The sequence below is a fragment of the Aotus nancymaae genome, unplaced genomic scaffold (assembly GCF_030222135.1).
Source record: "Aotus nancymaae isolate 86718 unplaced genomic scaffold, 86718_ANA_hifiasm-v0.15.2.pri h1tg000039l, whole genome shotgun sequence".
NCBI classification, from domain to species: domain Eukaryota; kingdom Metazoa; phylum Chordata; class Mammalia; order Primates; family Aotidae; genus Aotus; species Aotus nancymaae.
This window is the reverse complement of record NW_026988453.1, coordinates 5709298-5734139: the sequence shown is the minus strand read 5'-3', so window position 1 is coordinate 5734139 and position 24842 is coordinate 5709298. Positions and strand designations below refer to the sequence as shown.

General features: G+C 38.6%; 1 protein-coding gene across 8 annotated transcripts in view; it reads right to left on the bottom strand.

Annotated features, from left to right (window-relative positions):
- PPP1R12B (protein phosphatase 1 regulatory subunit 12B) overlaps positions 1-24842 on the bottom strand; it is a 250173-nt gene that overhangs the window by 32281 nt on the left and 193050 nt on the right. For 4 of the 8 annotated variants that reach the window (XM_012459462.3, XM_012459460.3, XM_012459465.3 and 1 more), the window contains one exon: positions 23447-23488. The exons of the other annotated variants lie outside the window; for them this stretch is intronic. In XM_012459462.3, the coding sequence (XP_012314885.1) occupies positions 23447-23488 (42 nt within the window). The remainder of the gene's footprint in view (positions 1-23446; positions 23489-24842) is intronic. 8 annotated transcript variants of the gene reach the window in all.

The window sequence follows — 24842 nt, the reverse complement described above, 5'->3', positions numbered from 1 at the left end:
AGGTAAAAAGAATGATTAGCTAGATAGACCACAGTTTAAAAAATGTCCCAAAACTAAGAAGGAGGCTTCTTCCTTTCATACCTCTTGAAATTCTCTCATAATAATCTCATTGCTTCCTGTTTCTAATAAAAGAACAGAATGAAGATCACCATTAATTCAGATGGCAATCCTAGAAAGGGACAGAAACCGGACTGGTTTTGATTTGTGAAATGTGTAGGTCCCTCAAAACACCAGAGACTGGCTTAGAAAAATCCCTACAAAAGCTTTAACTTGAAAGTTATCAGGAGTTCAGGAAGGCACATAATTAAAACCAAACTCTTTCTACCAAGTTTAAAATAAAACTGTGGCTCAGGAAAGCTGGGCCCAAGGGAAAGGAATGAGACCAAGTCACATGTCTGCTGCCAAGGCTGAAACTGGTTTAACTCATGTTCCTTTTGGAGTCATGGCTTGACCCCACAGTGATGGGAAAAAACTCCTATTTACATTTTCCCCGATGAGGGACTAAGCAGAAGGAACATTTTATATTATGTTCTTGTGTACTAGCTGAGCCAGGAGAAACAATTTGAGCTATTCTGGGATGGCCTACAGAAAACCATTTTCTTTCCCCTCAGTGTTCTCAGAATATTGACTGATGATGAACAAGCCAATAATGTGAGTGTGGCTGCAACAAGGACCCTTCAAATTTTCAGAGGTACTACAAACCTCAGGATGGTCTGAATTAATTGCAAAATAGTATAATTTTGTAACTTCTGAGTATAAGAATCATTCTGGTTTCATATATATGTCCAAGAAAGACCAAAGTTTTCCAGCCTTCTATCTTTTTTTTTAGACAGAGTCTTGTTCTGTCACTCAGACAGGAGTGCAGTGGCACAATCTCGGCTCACTGCAATCTCCACCTCCCAGGATCAAGCAATTCCCCTTGCCTCAGCCTCCCAAGTAGATGGGACTACAGGTGCCCACCACCATACCCGGCTTATTTTTTGTATTTTAGTAGAGATGGGTTTTACCACGTTGGCCAGGATAGTCTCAATCTCCTGACCTCGTGATCTGCCCACCTTGGCCTCCCAAAGTGCGACGATTACAGGCATAAGCCTCCATGCCTGGCCCCAGCCTTCTATCTTAAGGGAAGAGAACTCTTCACAATTTAAACAGACAAGATTCTTAGGAAACTTGAAATAAGGAGAATCTACCAGTCTCTGACTTTGAAGTGGAGCCTGCTTTGTTCCAGTAATTTATCTGGGGATCCTGAACAACCTGGAAATAAATGTGAGGATGGAACAAGAATTTCCAAGATTTATGCAAAGATGTGACAGTAGAAGACAATGACAATGAGGCCTATGCTGGTATTTTTGTATTTAAAAAATTAATATTTTCTTAATATCATCAAATTTTCAATTTCATTGTTTTCTTTCTTTCTTTTTTTTTTTTTAATAAAAGATGGGGTTTCACCATGATGGCCAGGCTGGTCTTGAACTCCTGACATCAGGTGATCCACCCACCTCGGCCTCCCAAAGTGCTAGGATTACAGGTGTGAGCCACCGCGCCCAGCAATTTCATTGTTTTCTATTGCTGCCAAAACAAAATTTAGTGGCTTGAAAATCCATTTATTATCTCACAGTTTTGTAGGTCAGAAGTCTGCACAGCTCTGCTGGGTTCCCACCTCAAGTTCTCAGTGGTCTGAAATCAAGGAGTCTGCTGCTGGCTTTTATCAGGAGTATCTGGGGAAGGATCTGCTTCAAGATCATCCAGGCTGTTGGCAGAAATCCAGTCCTATGTGGTTTCAGGTACCACTGCCTTGCAGGGTGGTGGCTGCTTACTGCTTGTAGAAGCTCCTATATTCCTTTTCACACAGCCCCCTCTGGTTTTCAAACCAGCAATGAAGCACTGAGTTCTTTTCGCACTTCACATTTCTCTAGCTTCCCCTTCCATCATCTGCTGAGAAGGCTCTAGGCCTTTACAGACTCATGTGATTAGCTCAGGCCCACCCAGAAAAAACCTCCCTAATTTAAGGTCAACTGTGCTATGTAACATAACAATCATGGGAGAGCTATCTTGTTATACACGTGGGGTCTAGAGATTAGGCGAGGACATTCTGGGGAGGCATTTTAGAAATTCCAACTATCACAAGGATCCCCCTTAAAAAAAAAAAAGGTCTAATTTATCTGTAACATCCTAAACCTAGTACATGGCCTCTCAGTTGCACTGGGTGATTACATACATTCAGAATCAGAGCAATACCAAAAGCACTGTCTTACGCAGGGAAAAAAACAGGCATCCATGTGACCTGGTATACGTATGTGTAAAAGCATAATTCCAAGGAAAAATTAGCTTTTCAAAGCAGGTATTAAATCACATATGTCTTCATCCTAAGTCTTGATATACAACTACTTAATACATACAGAACTTTTTTTTTTTTAATTTTTTTTTATTTTAAAGACGGGGTTTCACCATGTTGGTCAGGCTGGTCTTGAACTCCTGACCTCAGGTGATCTGCCCGCCTCGGCCTCCCAAAGTGCTGAGATTACAGGCGTGAGCCACTGCGCCCGGCCCTCAGAACTTCTTAATATATACAGAACAAAAACAGTTAAGTATAATCAAATATAGTACTTACATTCAGTTCATATTATAAATATTTCTGAAAAATCTCTTATGGCAGATTGTGACTATCTGGTAATTTAAGGCATGTAAAAATGATATCATGCAATGTCACCTCACATACTGCAGTACACTATTTTAAAAGAAATGCCATTAAATTCATTACATGATAGAATAGACTCATCTTTTGTTGTCTCTATTGTGCTACCTAATATTATTAGAATTTTAAAGCTCTTAGCGTCTCTATGCAGGCCTGTACCTCCCCTTTGTGAATATTCCCAGCTTCTGAAGAATTTCTGGATCTTTTGGAAACTTACATTATGGAAGGAAATATATGGATATACTAAGGCCTCCATAAAATATGTAAGGCAAGTCATTTTATATTTATAATTCATAAACTCTTGTGATTCATAAATGCATTTGCAGGCTCAGGCATATTCTCCATCTAGCCTTTCACATGCTGTGTACCACATGTGATAAAAATGACCAACAGGGGAATGAGGAGCTCTAAAACTTGTGTGGCTTTAGCACATGGGTCACATTTCTCACATTTAATATCTATTTTTACTTTCCTCATGGCTTGGAGTTTTAGGTTCACACAGATGTGTGCAGCCATCTGAAACTATGAAATACATTCAGATGATTAAAAAAAAAAAATAGCCTCATCAACACATGAGAAAATAAGCCTGATCAGTCCCCTCAAAAAGAGTCTAATAATACAGCATAGAGCATATCATAAATTTTAAAAGTCCTTATTTAGGCCTTAAATCCCCCTGTTTGAGTTTCACTCCATTTCTCTAATTGAGATTCCAGGTCTCTCCCCACTAGTCTGTCAAGGCTCTTCAATAGATGATGTTACTGACCACCATTATACCTCTTTAGGAAGTAAGTTTACCATGAAGCCTGGGAAGAGATAGGTTTTTTCACATGGTAAATGTCATTGTCCAGCAGCTTGTTTGGGTAGCAGTCATTTTAATTTTATTTGGACTAGGCTGTGAACCAAAACTTTTGCAAAGGAATTAGTGAGGCTATCCAGACCTCACATTTCATGAGAAAATAAATATTAATACTTGGGACCTAAGTAACATAAGGTAGAACTTTTTATTTCTGAGTAGATTCCACAGAAGATGAGAGTCTTTCTTTGTTCTTGGCTTCTTCTCTTTCAATTCTCACAAAAGCCAAAATATTAACTCACATATTTTAGAGTGACAGATACACTAGCAAATTGCAATAAACAGGAATCTGAACTGACTTGGGCGGACTTATGGTTAGCCTTCATATTAGAAGTAAGATTCTCAAATGTGTGGCCTCTGAATCCTTTCCAGATGGCTAGGGATAGGAGCTCAGAGATCAAATCTCAGGCAGCAGCATTCATTCTCTGCATTTACATTAAGTACCTGTGTGTGCCCAGCCTTGTAAGTAGTACTTACAGGAATAAAATGGACAATTACAGAATACAAGACATGGTTCTTTGATCTCAAAGAGCTCTTCTTTGAAGAGGAAAGATAAGCACACCCATAAAACAATTAGAGAGTAATGCAAGAAAGTAATTGATTGAATGGAATTGAATGTTAGATCTGCTAGTACATACAGTAAATAAAAAGGGGTAGTTAGGAAAGAGAGAGACCAATACTGACTAGACATTTTTGTCAAGGCAATAATGGAAGGAACAAGCCTAGTGGATACATCAGCCTGAAGTTTGAAACTGGGTGGTCATGAAAAATGACACTGTTATGTGTGACTTGTAAGTAATCTTACATAAGTCAGGGCCTTGAGAGGGCCACAGTTATCTCAAAGTGCTACTCTGCCTTGAAAGACAAAGTTCAGAAGGATAAAGAACCGAAGCTTTCTTTGATTCTTCCACTTTCATACCCCCAACAGGGAACTTGAGCCTTCAGATGCACAAGGTTCTTAGGATTTCCCAGAGCAGAACAGGTATTTTAAAATGTAGACTTTGGAACAGGGGATGCTTTTGTGGTTTATTTTCTTGGTTTTGGCAGGGAAGGGTCTCCTCAGATGAGAAAAACCTCAGTAATTCAGGCCCTACTAATTCAGAACTTGTTATAATTTAACAAGTCCTGAGTTTTATCATAGATACTTATAAGTACTAAAATGATACATATATATCATTTTATATATGATATATGAAAGAGAGAGAAAGAGATTCTCGCTCTGTCGAAGTGTACTGGCATGATCATGGCTCACTGCAACCTCAACTTCCTGGGTTCAAAGTGATCCTTCTGCCTCAGCCTTCTGAGTAGCTGGGACTACAGGCATGCACCACTACACCTATTTTAAAATGGTGTAAAATTCTGACTCTGGCTGGGCGCAGTGGCTTATACCTGTAAGCCCAGCACCTTGGGAGGCTGAGGCAGGAGGATCACTTGAGCTCGGGAGTTTGAGACCAGCTTTGTCAACAGGTTAGTGAGGCCCCAGCACACCTGTAGTCCCAGCTATTAGTGAGGCTGAAGCAAGAGAATTGCTTGAGGCCAGGAGTTCAAAGCTGCAGTGAGCTGTGATGGTGATACTTCATTCCAGTCTTGGTGACAGAGTGAGATACTGTCTCAAGAAAAAAAAAAATTCTGAATTTTTACTAATCTAGGTTTATCTGTTCCTGTTATTCTGTTACATTTTTCCTTCTTTAAGATAGCTTTTGCTGTCACCATCTCTCTTTCCAAGTCAGATTCAGTAGTCAGGGATACTGGTAATAGTTTAGGAGCCATTTAATGAAGAGACAGTAGTTCCACTGGAACACCTACACACCTTACTGGTTAACACTGAGGCTCTTGATCCAGACTGCTGGCTCCAGCATTTACTAAGTTATGCGATCTTACATGATTACTTAACTTCTCTGTCTCAGTGTCCTTGTCATTAAAATAAGATAATGGTACTTGGTGTTTACAGTTATCGAATGTATTAAATGAGACAATAAATGTAAGTGCTTGGTACAGCACTGACATAGAGTAAATGTTCAATAAATGTTAGCTATTGATATTACTATAGTTTTCCCTGCTTTTTTTCTATTTTCTCTCTTGTCCCAGTTTGGTCTTTTGGTTCACCCAATTCTTGTTGGCTGCAAGAGGAAGAAGCTCAAATAAATTCCTCAGCACTCAAGTAAAGAGTTTTGATTATTTGTAGATTTTGATTATCCAGGTTAATTCCTACTTCCCTTTCTAATCTACACACATTTAAGGTCATTACTTTACTGTCTGGATGGATATATGTCCTCTCAGACAACCAACTATGTAAAGTTGATTTTGGAAATCAATGCAAAACATTTTTGAAAATGCTGTAATATAGTCTCATCTATTTTATAATTTTATTTATATCTAGAATATTTAACTTTTCATACAGACAACTTTTAAAATAGCCACTTGCAATTTTACATGCAACTCCTATATGAAAATGTTGCTTTCACAATGAACTATGAAGAGGCTGAAGTCCTGGCACACTTTTGGAATCTTTACCTCAGCATGTCCACTGGTAGAACTCTCTGCATGCTGTGTAACCAGAAAAGGCTGTTGGGTTTTGGAACTGTTATGAGAACTAACATCCCAGCTGTGGATAACCATCACCCACTGCATGATAACCAAGTCAATAATAGAATAAAAAAGCTTACAAGAAATAAAAAGCTGATGAAAGCCAACTCTGATTGTTTCCCTGTGGTCTTGTTACTGTAATGAATTGCCAGCTCACCCAAATATTATCAGATTAAGAAAAGAAATTAAAAAGCAACGCTGAATAGTCTGGGAACTTTTCCAAACTTTAAAAAATACTACCTTGTCACACAGCTAGTTATGTACTGAAAACAAAACTAGAACCCAACATAAAATTCATAACCAATTGACCATTAACTAAATTTCTGGATCCTTTGAGAACTGAAACTTATCACTGTAACATAAGTTCGACCACAATACCTCTGAACAAAGAAACCAGATACAAGACCTGCTGTCTTCCTGCATGTGATTCCAGTGGTGACGGAATAAGAGCCATTAGAAAAAGAAACCTCTTATCTGCCTGTGGTTACTTTCCTCAAGGTTTATACCCTCAGCCCTTCCTTATGCTACATCTACTCCTTAGACAAGCTCACCACTCTTACGGCTTCAAATGTAAATAGCATTTTTAGCTCATGATTTTCTCCTAAGTGTCAGACCAACTACTTTCTGGAAATCACTATGTGAATGTCTGAAAGTACCTGTAATTCAACATAATCCAAAAGTGAAACCATTTCCTCACTCAACAGCCTTTAGCCTCCTGTGTTTGCCAACTCAGTTTTGTTATACTAGTTTTTTTTTTTTTTTTTTTTGAGACAGGGTCTCATTCTGTCACCCAGGCTGGAGAGCAGTGGTGCAGTCATGGCTCACTGAAACCTTGACCTCTTGAGCTCAAGCTATCCTCCTGCTTCAGCCTCCTAAGTAGCTAAGAGTATAGGCCTGTGCCACAATACTTGGCTAGTTTTACAATTTTTTGAAAAGACAGGTGTTACTCCATTGCCCAGGCTGGTATCAAACTCCTGAGCTCAAGCGATCCTCCCACCTCTGCCTCCCAAAGTGCTGGAATTACAGATGTGAGCCCCTGCACCTGGCCCTTATCATACCATTTTCTACCCAGTCACCTAAACCAGAGACCTGGTAGTCATACCTGACTCTGCCCTCTCTCAGGCTCATCCTTACCTCTATTCTATCAGTCCATGTCTTGTCAATTCTATCTTCTAAATAACTGAATGCTTCTCTGTACTTCCCAGAAAAAAATCTCTTCCCAGGCCCATTTCCCATCTAACATTTCTCACCCGGAATACTGCAATCGAGGGCCAGTGACCTGATCACGTCCTGACCCTCCCTCCCAATCCAGCTTCCACAACTGCCAAAGTTATTTCTCTAATATGCAATTCCGAGCACAGCAACTTTACTTCAAATCTTCATTCCTTTATTCTTTATCCACAGGATAACTCCCCAAATCCTCAAAATTATATACTAAGCCTCACATGACCTGGGTTTGCTAAGCCTCCTGCCTCATTTCTTATTACACTTCTAAATATATCGTTCGTTCTAGCCACACCAATATGCATCTCTCAGAATAATGTGATTATATTCTCATGTTCTTTTTCTACCTTTGTGATGTACTGTTTCCTCCTTCTTTGTCCATCTAGCTTCTATTGTTCTTCAAACATCAGGCTAATGTATTAACCACTGGCTGATCTAAAACACCCTGAACCTATGTCTTTATTAGAAAATTCACCTCCCTGGTGTTCTAAGTCTTGATTTTCTTTATCTCCCCAATTAGACTGCCAATTCTTTGAGGGCAGGAAATGTGTCTTTCATTTATGAATTCCAGTGTCCAATATAAAGCCTACTACAAAGAAGATGCTCATAAAATGTTGTGGGAGGATTCAAAATAGGGCAGGTGGCTTTGATACATATTTATCATGAAAATAAAATTAGAGTAGAAGGGCAGGACATCGCTTGCAGGAAAGGAGCTGATGTCTTTGAAGCTCTCAGTCTCTCTGGTCAACAAACAGACTTCAGATGCCATATCCTTCAGCTCTACGTAGGACATGAATTAACTAGGCCAGTCCCTACTTAGAATTAATGTAAGTCTCCAAATGGGAAAGCTACTTTATTGCCACAGGTTTTACTGTTCTAGGATGATTCCTTGGGCTGAACAATAACTGCTATTGATTTTCCTTGAGTGGAATAAGAAACCCCAAAAACGGCCGGGTGCGGTGGCTCACGCCTGTAATCCCAGCACTTTGGGAGGCCAAGGTGGGTGGATCACGAGGTCAAGAGATCGAGACCATCCTCGTCAACATGGTGAAACCCCGTCTCTACTAAAAATACAAAATTAGCTGGGCATGGTGGCACATGCCTGTAGTCCCAGCTACTCAGGAGGCTGAGGCAGGAGAATTGCTTGAACCCAGGAGGCGGAGGTTGCGGTGAGCCGAGACCGCGCCATTGCACTCCAGCCTGGGTAACAAGAGCGAAACTCCGTCTCAAAAAAAAAAAAAAAAAAAAAAAAAAAGAAACCCCAAAAACGAAATCACTAGTGGTTTTAATTAGGCAGAAAAAAATGGTTAACAGATTGCACTCTTTATTAGCATTGTTCATCCAAGTGTTTCTCATTCCATGACAATGGATTATAAAGTGAAGTAAAAATGGATTCCAGATTGGTAGTGTCTCAGATGTAGTGTTAGATGTATAGAGGATATGATAATATACTAAAGAACTGTTTGGTGCTTGCAGAGGAGGGCACAAAGCACATGTAAAAAATAATTATCAACACTGACAGTCTGGAAGGCAAAGAGGCAGAATGCCTCTGGCCTGATAACCAAAGTTGCTATGTAGACAAGCTCTCATGAAGCCAACAACATTTTATCATCCAATTATTTATCAAATGTACCCTAATTGGTTTGTAGGACTGGTTATAAAACAAAGCTAATTGATTAAGTATTCTCTTTATGTACATTAATGGCTGAGTGAAAAACATTATGTAAAATCTTTGTATTTGTTTGTTTTCTGTCATTGTTTTAAATTGAGATGTTAGAATTGAAGGAATAGCAATCCAGATTAAATGGGAAAATGCTACTGATCTTGGTTTATAAATGCAGGTCAAATCCTATTACAACAAATACCAATTCAATAAAAATCTGCCTAATTAAAAGATTCCCAGGGTTCAGTTGATGACCCACTTCAAGATTTATTCAATAAATAAGTATCAGATAAGCACTACAATTTGGACATCCTCTAGTATTTGTTTCCTTAAAATATATCCTGTGCCAAAACAATTTTAAATTAGCAAATAATAATTTGAGAATATTGACCAAAGATTACCTGGCTCTTACTTTTAGGATAATTTTAAAATGCTAAACCATCTAAATTGAGTAGTTCCCAATTTACAGAATTTATAAACGTGAGACCCAATAATATACATAGTGATTAAAAATCAAGAGCTAGAAGTGTCTAATGTATTCGTATCTCAGAATTTTTCCTTTAACTACAAAGACTCAGAAGAAGATTTTTTTTTAATGTTGGAAAATTACTATCAAAGTTTTACTACTAATTGTATGAATCCAGCATCTTATATTAGGGTTGTTTCATGGTATGCGAAAAGAGACTGAGTTTTCAAATTCTCATCAATATCTATGTGGTATGGTTCCTATTAGAAATGCAAGTGAATCTGGAAGTTATTCCGCTTTTCCTGAGTAACAAATCAGAGATGATCAGAGCTGTTACTCAGGGAACTCCTCAACTTTTAGACACAAAAAAGATGCTGAACTAATGGAAACTTCATATGAAAGCCAAAAGGCAGTTAAAAAATTATTTCATTATTCAGGGTCAACAGAGACCAAAACAGCAATATTAGAAGCATACCACTTGTAACAGTCATTCTTAGTGACAGTAGAACAAATGGGGGCATGCCAAAAGAATGGATGATATTTGCTCTAGTGAGGAAGAGGGATGTGTTTGTTTATTTATTTATTTGTTTATTTATAGACAGAGTTTTGCTCTTGTTGCCCAGGCTGGAGTGCAATGGTGCAATCTCGGCTCACTGCAACCCCCGCCTACCAGGTTCAAGTGATTCTCCTGCCTCAACCTCCCCAAAAGCTGGGATAACAGGTGCCCACCACCATGCCCAGCTAAGTTTTTGTATTTTCGGTAGAGTCAAGGTTTTACTATGTTGACAAGGATGGTCTCGAATTCCTCACCTAGTGATCGACCTGCTTCGGCCTCCCAAAGTGCTGGGATTACAGGCATGAGCCACTGTGCCCAGTCTGGATGTATATTTTTATTTTTTAAAGACAGGGTTTCACCATGTTGGTCAGGCTGGTCTTGAACTCCTGACTTCAGGTGATCTGCCCGCCTTGGCCTCCAAAGTGCTTGGATTACAGGCGTGAGCCACCACGCCCGGCCGTGGATGTATATTTTTAAAAACCATGTTTAATAGCATAATTTTGTGTTCAGAGAATTAAGAATGTTTATTATTTTCAAAATACAAACTAGAGAAGGTAAACAAAAATCTTCTTAGCTGGTGAGGACTATCTTCTACATACAAGTGATTTTTCATTAGGGAGTATATTGGTATACTCCCTATACATAATCTCAAGGCAAGCATTAGACTTTTTTTTTTTTTTTTTTTTTTTGAGACGGAGTTTCGCTCTTGTTACCCAGGCTGGAGTGCAATGGCGCGATCTCGGCTCACTGCAACCTCCGCCTCCTGGGTTCAGGCAATTCTCCTGCCTCAGCCTCCTGAGTAGCTGGGATTACAGGCACGCGCCACCATGCCCAGCTAATTTTTTGTGTTTTTAGTAGAGATGGGGTTTCACCATGTTGACCAGGATGGTCTCGATCTCTTGACCTCGTGATCCACCCACCTCGGCCTCCCAAAGTGCTGGGATTACAGGGCATTAGACTTTTATATTATTTTAAAGGGTCATAGGCATACTGAGTATAGAAACACTGAACTGGTGAAAAGTATCGGCTGCTGTTAGGAGTTTAAAAGTAAAGGTATATGATAAAAGTTTGTTTTCTAGTCACAGAAAAATCATTCTGCCTTTTGTTTCCTCAAGTTAAAAATAATAACTTAAGTTTGAGTGACAGTTTATAGTTTGCCTTTACTGCTTCTTGAACATTAGATGAAGGGTACAGTGTCCAAAATATTCTCTCCATGTTAATAGCTATTATTTTAAAATTCTGAGGATATTTTCCTTATATTGGGGCATTTATTATTTAGCCCCGTTAACAACACTCAAAAAAGAATCAAACTTTTAAATGCTGACTGAAATTTCAATCTTCTGTTTTGAAGAATGTTGGATTAGGGGCTGTCCCTCTGTAACTCTGTGCCATCTCTAGAAGAAACTGTATGTATGTATACAAGTCTCAAAGAAGTTTGGAAGAGGACAGTAAGAGAGCTGTCCTGACTTTAACTCTGAAATGCACACAGAAACTTCCCAGTATCTTTACTGTAAAGACTCAAGCATTTCCACTATTAAGAGAAATATGAAGACCCTGAAGCCCACAAGGTCTCAGGCTCTGTGGGGTCCATGGTCCCAGAGAGTATGACTGGGATTTGAGGACCAGGCACAGGAGATTATGGCCTGTCAATTCCCTCCCTTGGCCTATAAATACAGCTTTCCTCCTTCCTGCAATTTCGGTTTCCTGTGTCTCCATCAAGGATAAATTTTGGGGCCGGGCGCGGTGGCTCACGCCTATAATACCAGCACTTTGGGAGGCCGAGGCGGGTGGATCACGAGGTCAAGAGATCGAGACCATCCTGGTCAACATGGTGAAACCCCGTCTCTACTAAAAATACAAAAATTAGCTGGGCATGGTGGCACATGCCTGTAGTCCCAGCTACTCAGGAGGCTGAGGCAGGAGAATTGCTTGAACCCAGGAGGCGGAGGTTGTAGTGAGCCGAGATCGCGCCATTGCACTCCAGCCTGGGTAACAAGAGTGAAACTCCATCTCAAAAAAAGAAAAAAAAAAAAAAAGGATAAATTTTGGACTCCCACAGCTACTTAAGCTTTTAAATGTCATCTTTGCCCTTTAGCATATTCTTAAACTTGACCTTCAAAAATATTTGAGACTTACTCCAATGTTGCTGGGAATATGGGGTTTTAGAATCAGAAAGCTCAGAGCTGTTTTTTTTTTTTTTTTTTTTTTTTTTTGAGATGAAGTCTCACTCTGTCACCAGGCTGGAGTGTGGTGGCACGATCTCAGCTCACTGCAACCTCCACCTCCTGGGTTCAAGAGATTCTACTGCCTCAGCCTCCTGAGTAGCTGGGACTACAGGTGTGCGTTATCACGCCTGGCTAATTTTTATATTGTCAGTAGAGACGGGGTTTCACCATGTTGGCCAGGATGGTCTCGATCTGTTGACCTGGTGATCTGCCCACCTCAGCCTCCCAAGGTGCTGGGATTACAGGCATTAGCCACCATGCCCAGCCCAAGAGCTCGGAGTTTTAATCAAAGCTCTGATGCTTACTAGCTAAGCAACACTGGACAAGCCGCTACTCTTCTATGTATCTCAGTTTTCTCATATGTAAAATGGGGATAGCAATACCCACCTTTCAGGGTAGCTGAGGATTAGCCAGTTACAACCAGGCATCAAAAGGCATATGAGCACAAGAACAGCATCACAAAACCAGTTGTTAAAGAGTACCCTAATTAGCTGGACATGAGATAAAATGAACTATGCTAGGGAGATCTTAAGAGATGAAATCTTCATTTTATAACCAGTCCTTAGTGTCAGCAGCCTCCAAATGAGTCTTGTGTATCTTTTACTCTGACATTAAACACATAAGCAACATAATGGAATATGAGTGGCATATGAAACTCAGCATTCTCTTTACCATAGTCTCAAGCCATTTGGACACTGGAAGTTGGTTAGAGTAAGTTGATATTATTGTAGGAATCCACAGCCAGTGACCACTAAAATTGGGAAGCAGTCTCTTATTAAGCCATCTATATTTTGGCTTCCTGTAATTCAGATTTTCTCCCACTGTGACCTCTGTCTAAAAGGCAGGGACGAGGGGTGGTGAAAAGGGTAGGGAGGGTAGTAGCAGCTATTAGAAGTGAGACAAGATGAAAGCAGTATCTAACTCTAAGGAAGCAAAGGAAAAACAGAAAGGGAAAAAGGGGGAAGGTCACCAAACAGGTAACTGTCGACTGTTCACCACATTGCTCTATGAGCTATTGTTATAGTGGTGAACAGACATTAGTAAGGGGTTCTTTACAATTAAAGGTACTACTGAGTATGATAAGAGGATAGGAAGCAAAGATAAACACCAATTGAAGTAAGGTGTGCAGTTTTGTAGACCTCAATTGGTGGCCACCAAAAAATTCCCAACAGCTAGTGGGGAGAAAGCATTCTGTGGCTCCTTGGGAAAAAAAGGTACCAGTCTTTGTGTTGAAGAGACATTCCTGGAACTCAATGACAGTAACATATACATTGGAGCCCCTCTTGGTGCTCTCACTAAAACTTGTGAATAAAAGCAACAATATTCTTTTGGTATTTTCATCCCTAGCTGAGGTCTTAGACCAACATGCCATATATTAAATTCTACTACATGGTAATTTATACTGTAAGAAAGACATTGAAAATGGATACAAAATAATTGGAAAATAAAAATCACACTAGCCTATTAAGGCTTCTTGCAGATTTTCTCCCCGTAGCCTCCTAAATAAGAAAAATAAGAAGGAAAATCCTTCTTCTTACTTTGTATATACAGCAAAGCACAATCTAGTTCCCACAAAAGGAACTGCTATACTGCCTGCTACCTAATATGCCCATCAGAGTTTCTCATCACTTGCTATTGGTAGCAGTTCTTGCTTCTGTCAGCTTCCCACAGAGGAAGACACTAAATTAGATGCAAATGACCATATGTAAATCACTTTATTGAGACATTTAACAGAGAAAATGGAGGAAAGTCTCAAATGGTTCTGCCTAGGACATCATAAACACCTCTATACAGCTGGTTGTCAATGGCTAAGAGTTAGTTCTTTGGCTTTTAAGCATGAAATTTCCCGAAGGTACTTGGTGATTAAGGAGTAAAGTTCCAAGTGGCCGTAACTCCTTGCTCATTTTGGTCTTCCTCACAAACAGACATATAAAATAGGCAAAGGCATACTCTACCTCACATACATACATACATACATACACAAATGCACACAAAGAACTCACACAACTGAAGCTTAATGTATATAGTTTCATGGCCATTTCAGAGCTTTTTCTCTCGAAACATATTGACCAATAAGACACAAGAAAGGCAGTGACTAAAATAGCCATAGAAATTAAGAAAAGCCTCATAAGATAAGGTGATAAGGACTGCAAAATCTTACTGTTAAGCAGTTTATAACTGATGGTTAAAAGCTAAAAGGCAGAAACTGTAGTCTGACATATTTAAGTCTGCTTTTACTTAAGACTATATTATTATGAACCATAATCTCTTGCAGAGAAGCTTACAGGGTCTTTACTTGCAAATTTTCTTTTTTCCTCTACTGATTCCCATATGCTCTGAAATCCCTTTGCTCTAAACCTAACCCCCCAAGTTATATATATACACATTCTCTACCTTTGACACAGCTATGAACATAGGTAAATAAAAAATGCTGCTTACTCGGAGCGTCTTGGCAGTCGGGGAGGGAGATGCTGGGGGAGAATCAGACTGAGATTTCCTATTCCGAGTGAATTCTTTACTTCGGGTATATAAAGAGGACATGGTTCCTTAGGATGTAGACAGACACTCAACCACTGGATTCTTCGCACAAAGCTGAGAAATTTCCCCTGTAGGTTACCCTCACAGAATCTCTCCTTTTGAGTTGATGCAAGATGACTTTGGATAGAACTAAATAAAGGATAAAAGCAGCCCTGTAAATTATAGTCTTGAGCTCTGAACCAGTCCCCAGTTACACAGAGTCTGAGAGGCGTGTTCCATCAATATTTTCAATTCAGTTTCAACCACAGGTTCTCAGGACTGGTAGCTTACCGTAGAGGATATTGTGCTGAGCAACACCTTTTATGCCTAGATTAGGTCCTTGATTCTCCTCAAAGGACACTTCTTATTGAAGCTGGCTCTCCAATAAAACCTGAGTCTAGGTTCCCGATGACACCAGATTAAATCCCAGAGGAAAGACGACCTTGGATCCTGCCGGCAGTGAGTCTGGGAACAACTACTACCACTTTATCCAGAGGGAAGAAATACAAATCCGGTGGAAATCATGCTGTCTTTCCTTAGCTTGACTCCACTGGGCTGTAAGGCATTTGGAACTACTATGATAAATTCAGGTCAAACAACTTAAAAACAAAAACAAAAAAAAACAATAAATAAGGAACCAAGAGTTTATAAGAAGGAAGCAGTCTGAGGAAGTCAAGTTTCCCTAAGTCCTCCCAGACGAAGCTGCTTTTACATATAAACACTCACAGTCATACACACATCTTTTCCCCTCCCCTCTTCTATTTTCTGACATTCCAAATCCCTATTCGCTCAGTGAGGAATGCTGGATAGGAGCCAAGGGCAAAGATTCACTTTCAACTCAGAATTCGGGTTGCCACTTGTAGGAGGAAAAGAAAGCCTGCCAGCTTCTAGGAATAAAGGGAGGCTCTTTGGGGGCATGCTCAGGGGCAAACCTCACCAACCTTCCAGTGTTCCCTGCCTCAGAGTAGGCAGCAGTCTCTAAGATGATTGCTCTGAATATTATGAGAGGGGGGATTTTTCAACTTCTAGACCTCTTAAGTAACAATGCCCAGACAGAATCATTAGTCAAAGCACCTTTAGGCCTTTATGTTCAATTTTAATGAGATGTCATTCCTGTTGCACCATGAGGAAGCAAACTGAAGCTCTGGCTCACTAGAAAGAAAGCTCTCTGTACATTACAGACCTTACTGGCTGGATCTGTAAGTGTAAAGCTTACCAGAGTTTCCTAAGATGCCAAAATCAGGGAAGATGACAATGGAAAGGGGTATAAAGGTGAGGGAAAATAAAGAAGGGTCAGAAATGAAGAGAGAAAACAGAGACAGTAAGTGCAACTGCAAGGACTCAGTAGTACAGGGAAAATGAAATTAAAAAGAGAGGAATTTATTTGCATGGTGTTTAAGGATTTTGGATTTGACCTTGAAGAAACACCTAAAATTTAATCTTTTGCACTCTGTTATCACTACAGTAACCAAAACTTCTAGGCCAAATGCTTTCTAAGCTGACGGGTTTATCCCCAAAGTAACAACTCTATTCTCTCTGGACTCTTGGAAATTCTATCCTGCTTTCCCTTTTTCCACATGAAATTTATACTTTTCACTTCAGACTTTCTCAACATGCCTTTCCCTCTAATTGCCTTGACAACTTCTTTACTCCTGTGATCAATTTTGTGAAATTAAATCAAGGGAAGTGATCCGCTGTTTGGAAGTTGGTCTGAAGAATTTAGGTTGAAAAGAGTTTTATAAACTCATTCTTTTAGATTGGGAATGAATCAAAACCCCTTTATTAGGGGTCCTGGAAATTATTCAGTCTTCCTTAAGAAGACTGATCAAATCTATCATAAACCAGAATATACTGTGTCTCAAAGGCCAATTGTCACAGGCGTGGTGGCTCACGTCTGTAATCCCAGGACCTTGGGAGGCTGAGGTGGGTGGATCACCTGAAGTCAGGAGTTTGAGACCAGTCTGACCAACATGGTGAAACTCTGTCTCTATTAAAAATATGAAAAGTTAGCCAGGCATCATGGGGAACACCTGTAGTCCCAGCTACTCAGGAGGCTGAGGCAGGAGAATCGCTTGAAACCAGGAGGCGGAGGTTGTAGTGAGCCGAGATCGCGCCATTGCACTCCAGCCTGGGCAACAAGAACAAAACTATGCCTCAAAACAAAAAACAAAAAAAAAAAAAAAAAAAAAGGCCAATTATCTTGGGAATTCAGATCTTCTATTACGTATATTATGGATACAGATTATATAGTTAATCTCATCTGATAAGAGTGAGTCTCCATTAAATCTTTTCACTTAAAGAAATACTGATGTCAACCTAAATACTAACATTCCCATTCTTGGTAGCATGACTGGCTAGGGAAAAGTTAGTGACACTTTTTTAATATGTTGAATGAAAGTCACCAGTTTACATTATTCCTTAAAGGCATGGCAAGAACAACTTAATCAGACACAGTTTCCTGACCTGTTTCTGTAAGGTTCGTACAGTGATTTCATCTCACTGGTGATTAGAGAGGGAAGGTAAACCTCTTTTACTTCAAACTGGCCTCTTTTTACTTCTATCTTATGTCCACTTCTAGGAAGTAATAACAATGACAAACTCTTTTATATTTTGTAAAGTGCTTTAACATATATTATCTCACCTGATCGTCTCAACCACACTGAAAAGTATATCACTATACAGTCATACCCTGCATAATTGATGTTTCAGTCAACAAACTACATATATGATGGTGGCTGCATCAATTCCTATCACCTGGTATTTACCCTACTATATTTTTAACCATTGTTTTAGAGTGTACTTCTCCTTCTATTTATATGTAAAAAAGTTAACTGTAAAATTGCCTCAGGCAGATTCTTCAGGAGCTATTCTGAAGAAGGCATTGTTATGATAGGTGACAGCTCCATGCATGAAGAAGACCTTCCAGTGGAATAAGATGTGGAAGTGTAAGACAGTGTATTGATAATTCTGACCCTGTGTAGGTCTAAGCTAAGGTGTGTGTGTCCTAGTTTTTAACAAGAAAGTTTTTAAGCTAAAAAAATAAAAATAGATAAAAGCTTATAGATTAAGGATATAAAGAAATATTTTTGTACAGCTGTATAATGTGTTTGTGTTTAAGCTAAGTATTACTGCAAAAGGGTTAAAACATTAAAAATATTTTTTAAATGTATAAAGTAAAAAAAATTATAGTAAGCTAAGGTTATTTATTATTGAAGAAACACTCACCACTTGCTCACCAACTCACCCCAAACAACTTCTAGTCCTGTAAGATGCATTCATGGTAAGTGCCCTATACAGGTACATAATTTTTTAATCTTTTATACAACATTTTTACAATCTTTTCTAGGTTTAGACACACAAATACTTATCATGTTCCAGCTCTACAGAATTCAATATAGTAACAAGCTGTTCAGGTTTGTAGCCTAGGAGCAACAGGCTACACCATGTAGCCTAGGTGTGTAGTAGGCTGTACCATCTAGGTTTGTATTAAATTCACTCTACAACGTTTGCTCAGGGATGAACTTGCCTAACAATGCATTTCTAAGAATGTATTCCTGTCGTTAAGGTATTCGTGACTGTACTACTATCTTACAGATCAAGAAAGTGAAGTTCTGAAAGGTTAAGTGTCTTGGCCAAAGACATAGAGCCAGTTAAGAGGGAGGGAAGCGAAACGCAACTGCCTGAAGAATAAGCTTTGGTTGATTAAAGTAAAAACAGATCTGAAAAGATCTAACAATTCAAATCCTTCAGTAAAATTCTGAGTATTTGAGACACTTGTAGGAACACATCAGATACATAGGAAAACAGAACTAAATTCTCCAGAAAGTGGAATGTAAGCTCTTTCTTTCTTTCTTCACTTGTCCTTTTGTAGATTTAATTTTTTTTCAACCCAGCCAACAAGCATTTATTGTTCCTTTCTGACTGAAAAGACATTAATTCCCCTAAGAAAATAAGAACTGAATGGAAATATTCTTGACCACAGACTTCTACAGGATGAGCTTTGCAAACCACCACTTGTTTAGAAAAGAACTTATTCCAGATAAGCAGGATAGGATGTCGAGTTCATCTATTTTATTTCTTGTAGGTAAAAAAGTGGGAGAAAAAAAGTCTATAAACGTTAGGGCGTTGTTATAACTGAATGCAGAGCCCCAGGTAGTAAGCTCAACAGAGTTTCCAACAAATATAAGAATTATCAAATAGAGGAACTGCATGTGCTTTTGAGATGGGATACATCAAATGTATGAATAAGCCAATAAAATGCCTCATGATGTGAATCCTAATCATCAACTCTCATTGACTCAACTCTCCCAAAAGTTAGTAAAGGAAGAAATTAATGAACCAGTTGAGTAATTTCTACTTTTTCCTCTTTTTATTTTTTAAATTGAAAAAACCTAAATGGCATGGTTTAAGGGTGATGTTTGGTAAAATGCTCCCCAGTGATGATTCCCAATGCTAGCAATATACCGCAGTGCTGTACACGTGGTTTGGGAAGGATGTGGATTTGAGGTCAGATATTCTGGGTTGAAATTCTATCCCCTGCTTAACTGTCTGATATGATTAAGTTCTTCAGCTTTATTAAATCTTATTTGGTTCACCCCCCAAATAGTGATAATGAAGCTTATTTACAGAGTTGTTATATGGTTTAGGGGACACACACACACACATCATCATCATCATCATCATCATCATCATCCATCACAGTACCTAGCATGTGGTCATGCTTAATACATGGTCATTATCACAAAAAAGTGCTTGGTTAATATGCACATATGCATTTATAAAATATATGTAAGAACCTAAATGAAAATCTGAAGCAAAGAGCTTAAATACCAGTTTTTATATTCTATGCACTTATTTTCCTTGTGATTATGTAAAAGGTTACTATACTAGAAAGAGATGACAGAATCTCCTTTTCAAATGCCTTAAGGAAAAATTTATCTCTACCTATCTTCCGCCTTCCCTCTTCCCAACTTCCCTTATTTCTTAGAAGGTGAAACCCTGGCAATAAGAGGAGGGTACAGTGGTGAGGTTGTAGCCTGGTCTACTTAGGATTGGCTTTATACAAGGGATTGAGCAAATAAGTACACATACTGAAAATGGCAACTAAGTTTCTCATTGTTGGAGAAGCCAGGCATAAAGACCAAAAAAAAAGGGAAAGCGAGAAAGAATCCTGTGTTGGTATGTAGGAATTGAAGGTTTTAGTATGAAATCATGATTTTCAATATAGATAGATAATAAAGATGTAAATGTATGTGTATATGTAAGCAAATGCATCCATTGTATATCTTTCCTAGCTCTGTCCACTGAAAGAGGCCAGGGAAAAGCAACACTCCAGCAGCATTTAGCACACCTAGTGCCCAGATCATTGTTTCTAAATGCCACTTTCTACTGAAAGGAACAGGGCTCCCTGGAGAAATGACTAATTCCAAAGCTGGGGTAAGGAAAAAAAAAAGAGCCTGATCTCTTGTGCTAGAAGGTAAAAAAGTGCTTAAACAACACTTAAATGACATGACATAAGGATACAGAAGCTTGCTTAAAAAGCCAAACCTGGGATAATATGAGCATCAAAATAAATAATGATAGCAATGAATTATAACCCACTGACTAGGAACCCATGAGTAGACACTGATATAAATAAATGAATGAAAAAATAAATGGGGAGGAGAAAAGGTTCTTGCTTACAATAGAATGCCTACTAATAAATGTAGGAGTAATGAAGTTAGAAAAATTACTATTTGGTAATCATGATTGTAAAATCAATCCAAGAAAGAAGTATTAATGGATGTCAAAAGTAGTGGGTAAAAGTAGAAGAGAAACTGGAGTTTACATAATCTCAAAGTATCGTGTCAGAAAACATTTATCACAAAGGAGGAAAAACGAACTATACCATGGAGAAACCTGGAAGATGTCATCTCAATCCAGTGATCAAAGATAAGACCACTAGTAACATGACAAACTAATAGCATGACATGAGAAGAGTACACTATCACTTCTATGAAGCCAAAAATGCATAAACTGGGTCTAACCATGAGAAAACACTGGATAAACCTAAACTGAGGGACATGTGTGACTGGCCAGCTATCTTAAAAAATATCAAGGTTGACCAGGCGTGGTGGCTCATGCCTGTAATCTCAGTACTTTGGGAGGCTAAGGAGGGTGAATCGCTTGAGCCCAGGGGTTTAATATTAGCCTGGGCAATGTCACAAAACCCCAACTCTACCAAAACCAAACCAAACCAAACCAAAACACACCAAAAATTAGCCAGGCATGGTGATGCCTACCTGTAGTCCCAGAGACTCAAGATGCCAAGGTGGAAGAATCCTCAGAGCCCAAGAGCCAGAGGATGCAGTGAGCTAAGATCATACCACTGCATTTCAGCCTGGGCAACAAGACCGTATCTCAAAAAAAAAAAAAAAAACCAAACAACAACAACAACAACAAAAACAAAACCAAGGTCATATAAGTCAAGGCAAGTCTAACTAGAGACACACAAAAATTGGGTATAAATACCGATCCTGGATTGGATCTTTCTGCTCCACTGGACTTTATTAGGACAACTGGTAAAAATGTGAATGTGGTCTCTAGGTAAAGGGTATACAGTAATTCTTTAACCTATTCTTGAAATATTTCTGTACATTTAACATTCTTTTAAAAAAAAAAGTTTTTTGTGCTTAGCATACATCCAAGCCAAAGGAAAAAAACAACAACAGTTTTTTCATCTCACTATAGTGAGAAAGGGGGACAAATAAGTGACTTTTTTTTTGAATTCTTGAGAACTTTGAAAGATAGTCTCTAGTTACAGAGGACTCTAAGATTATATGTTCACCAAATAATTGGGTTTGCTAATGGAAGCAGCCAGTCACTTGGGCTGAAGGTACAATGATTGCAAGATGAGACTCATTAGTAGGTTATGAATCAATTTAGTGGCCACAACAGATCAATAAAAAGTGAATCAACAGAATAGCAAATGTTGGAATGCATTTACACAGAGTCAACTAAGGTATAGGTATGTTTTTGTCAAAGGTGTTTGAACCAGAGGGACTCCATCTTGAATAGGGCCTGGGTAAGTAAGGCTAAGACCTACTGGGCTGCACTCCCAATAGGTTAAGGCATTCTCAGTCACAGGATGAGATAGGAGGTCAGTACAAGATACAGGACACAAAGACCTTGCTGATAAAAGAGGCTGTGATAAAGAAGCCAGCCAAAACCCAAATACTGTATATTGTACCAACTCAGTTTATAAACTAACCTAGCAAAAAACTGATTTGAGAAAGAGGCAGAGACATTTTTGAAAGACTAGGTAATGTCTACCTAACTACTGATCTCCGTTAAAACCAAGATGGCGATGAGAGTGACCTCTGGTTGTCCTCATGACTCATTATACACTAATTATAATACATAGCATGCTAAGAGACACTCCCACCAGTGACATGGTGGTTTACAAATGTCATGGCAACATCAGGAAGTTACCCAATATGACCTAAAAAGGGGAGAAACCCTCAGTTGTAGGGGGGGGAATTGCCCACCCCTTTCCTGGAAAACTCATGAATAATCCACCCCTTGTTTACCATATAATCAAGAAATAACCATAAAACCAGCAGTCCTTGGGGCTGCTCTGTCTATGGAGTAGTCATTCTTTTATTCCTTCACTTCCTAAATAAACTTGCTTTCATCACTTTACTTTATGGACTTGCTCTGAATTCTCTTGCGTGAGATCTAAGAACCCTTTCTTGGGGTCCAGATCAAACTTTTTCTGGTAACAAAACCACAAGATCCTTCAAGGCCCAAAGGAGATCAGTAGTTAGGTACACATTACCTAGTTTTTCAAAAATGTCTCTGCCTCTTCCTCAAATCAATTTTTTAGTAGGTTTATAAACTTCTGAGTACGTACAATATACAGTATTTTAGTTCAGATTTAGGTAAGAAGGTGATGAGTCAAGTATTACCAGTTAAGAAGTATAGTTTAAGATCTCTGTTCCTCCTTTTGGAATGGGGCAGTCATTTTCAGTCCTATTTATGAATATAAGATGCAAAGAAAATATTTTTATTTTTATTTTCAACTGATACTTTTCTTCCATCAACTAACAACTATTAAGTTCATATTCTATGCAAGGTACTATTTAGGGATAGGGATATACAAAGTAAGACACGATTCATGTTTTCAAACAAAGAGATTACAGGAAATCTCGAAATTTGTATCATGACAAAGATCTCCATACTGTTAATATTAATATCAAGCCCTACTCTTCCATATAATTTTATATAATTTCTGATCTGATACTAAACAATTTGTTTTTAAAGGAGATCATCAATAGCACACAGCCAAGTCAGAAGACACTCAAGAATTCATAACAGCTTCATTTACTATTCTATGCTTTTATAGTGATGTTTTACTACTGGGTACTTAGAAGGGTCACAAATATTACTCAGGGGCAAGAGATATAAATAAGAAGTTCCAAAGGAAATAGGAGGTCCTTTGTCACTTCTTCTTTCTTCTGATTTTTTCACCTCAATCCCGTTTATGTCATGTGACAATCCTCCCCGTCTGTGGGGGATGTAAAAGATAAATAATGATAACTCACATTTAATGTTGACTCCTGCATAGATGTTCCTGAGTAAGGGAGACATATTAGGGACTTTACCACAAAATGAATCACTTACCATCACTTCTCCTTTGAAATGAATCATTTTAGAATAGTCAGCCTTCATTCCACATGTAAAGAAATGCAGAACAAAAAAATGTCATGTAATTCTTTCAGAGTAATAAAAGACCTTTGACACGTGTTTTTTGTGAACAAGTAATAAAAGCTAAAATCAGACCAACAAAATATATCCACTAGCAGCTTATGCATACTCTAGTGAGTTGCTGGGAGTAGGGGGAGGAAATGGTGCTATTTTGAAATACAAGGCAGTAACAGAGAGGCAAAGCAAGACAGGATCTACAAGTTGCACAGCATGGAGCTCACAGTAACTTTACTAGCCAACAAAATGTTCCCAATCTTGCTCTCATATATTTAAATAATCATGCCCTAGGGTTATGAATGTTTAAGTCTCAGAAACTCATTTAAGGGTAAGAGATTATAAAAGCCCTTTAAGAAAATCATTCTTAAGGTTAAATCTTTCTCCCGTGATCTGGATAAAAAAAAAAAAGAAAGAAAATCATTCTGCAAACCTGTCCTAGAATTGGTTCAGGAGTTTAGTACTTTGCAATTAAATTTAAGTTTAGCAATGGCTTACAAAGGAAAACAGAAGTGAAACCTACCTCTTTTAAACGTAAACAACATAGCTTTTCCCCCTTCACACTTTTTTTTCACACTTTCTAGCCTTCACACATAGGCTAGAAACATCAATAAAGGCAGAAGGGGCAGAGGTTTTTCATGGGGAGCGGAAGGGGCAACACTTATCACAAGAGCTTTTGAAAATATGTGGGCACACTGGTTGTCACAATGATTGGAAGGTGCTATTGGCATTTCAAACGCCAGGATCAGGGATGCTGAATGCTTTCTATGCTGGAAACAGACCCACATAGTGAAGAATTACCCTGCCAAATGCTCATAGCACCTTGATGAGAAAAAAAAAAAGTGCCGGACTGATTAGAAGCACTGAAAGGGTATATTACATATTTTTTGATTAGCTTAAAAGTAGCAAAAGGGCTCTATATGGTGTTAGTTAAACACTGAATAGGTAGCTTTAAAGCATATGATTTATCTGAAATTTTTGTTAAGACTATAGTTAAGAGTTAGGGAGAACTGGAGAGATAGTTTCCTCAAATTCTTCAGATATTACAATTTAAATATGTACAGTTGTACAGAAATTTAATGTCATGATAGGTGTTTTAAAAATTTAGGGAGAAAAGTACGGAATTAATTTCAGAATAACTTTTAAAATAAATAAGTCCATTTAGCTCTCAAAGAATCTGTGATAGTTAAGTTGTGCTTCTAATCTGTATGCCAGGCAAACATATTACCACCTGGTAGCAACATACTTAAATTTAAGCTCACATGTTTGATAACAATGAGTTTCTTGAAAATGTCACCTATAACTTTAAGAAGGTTCA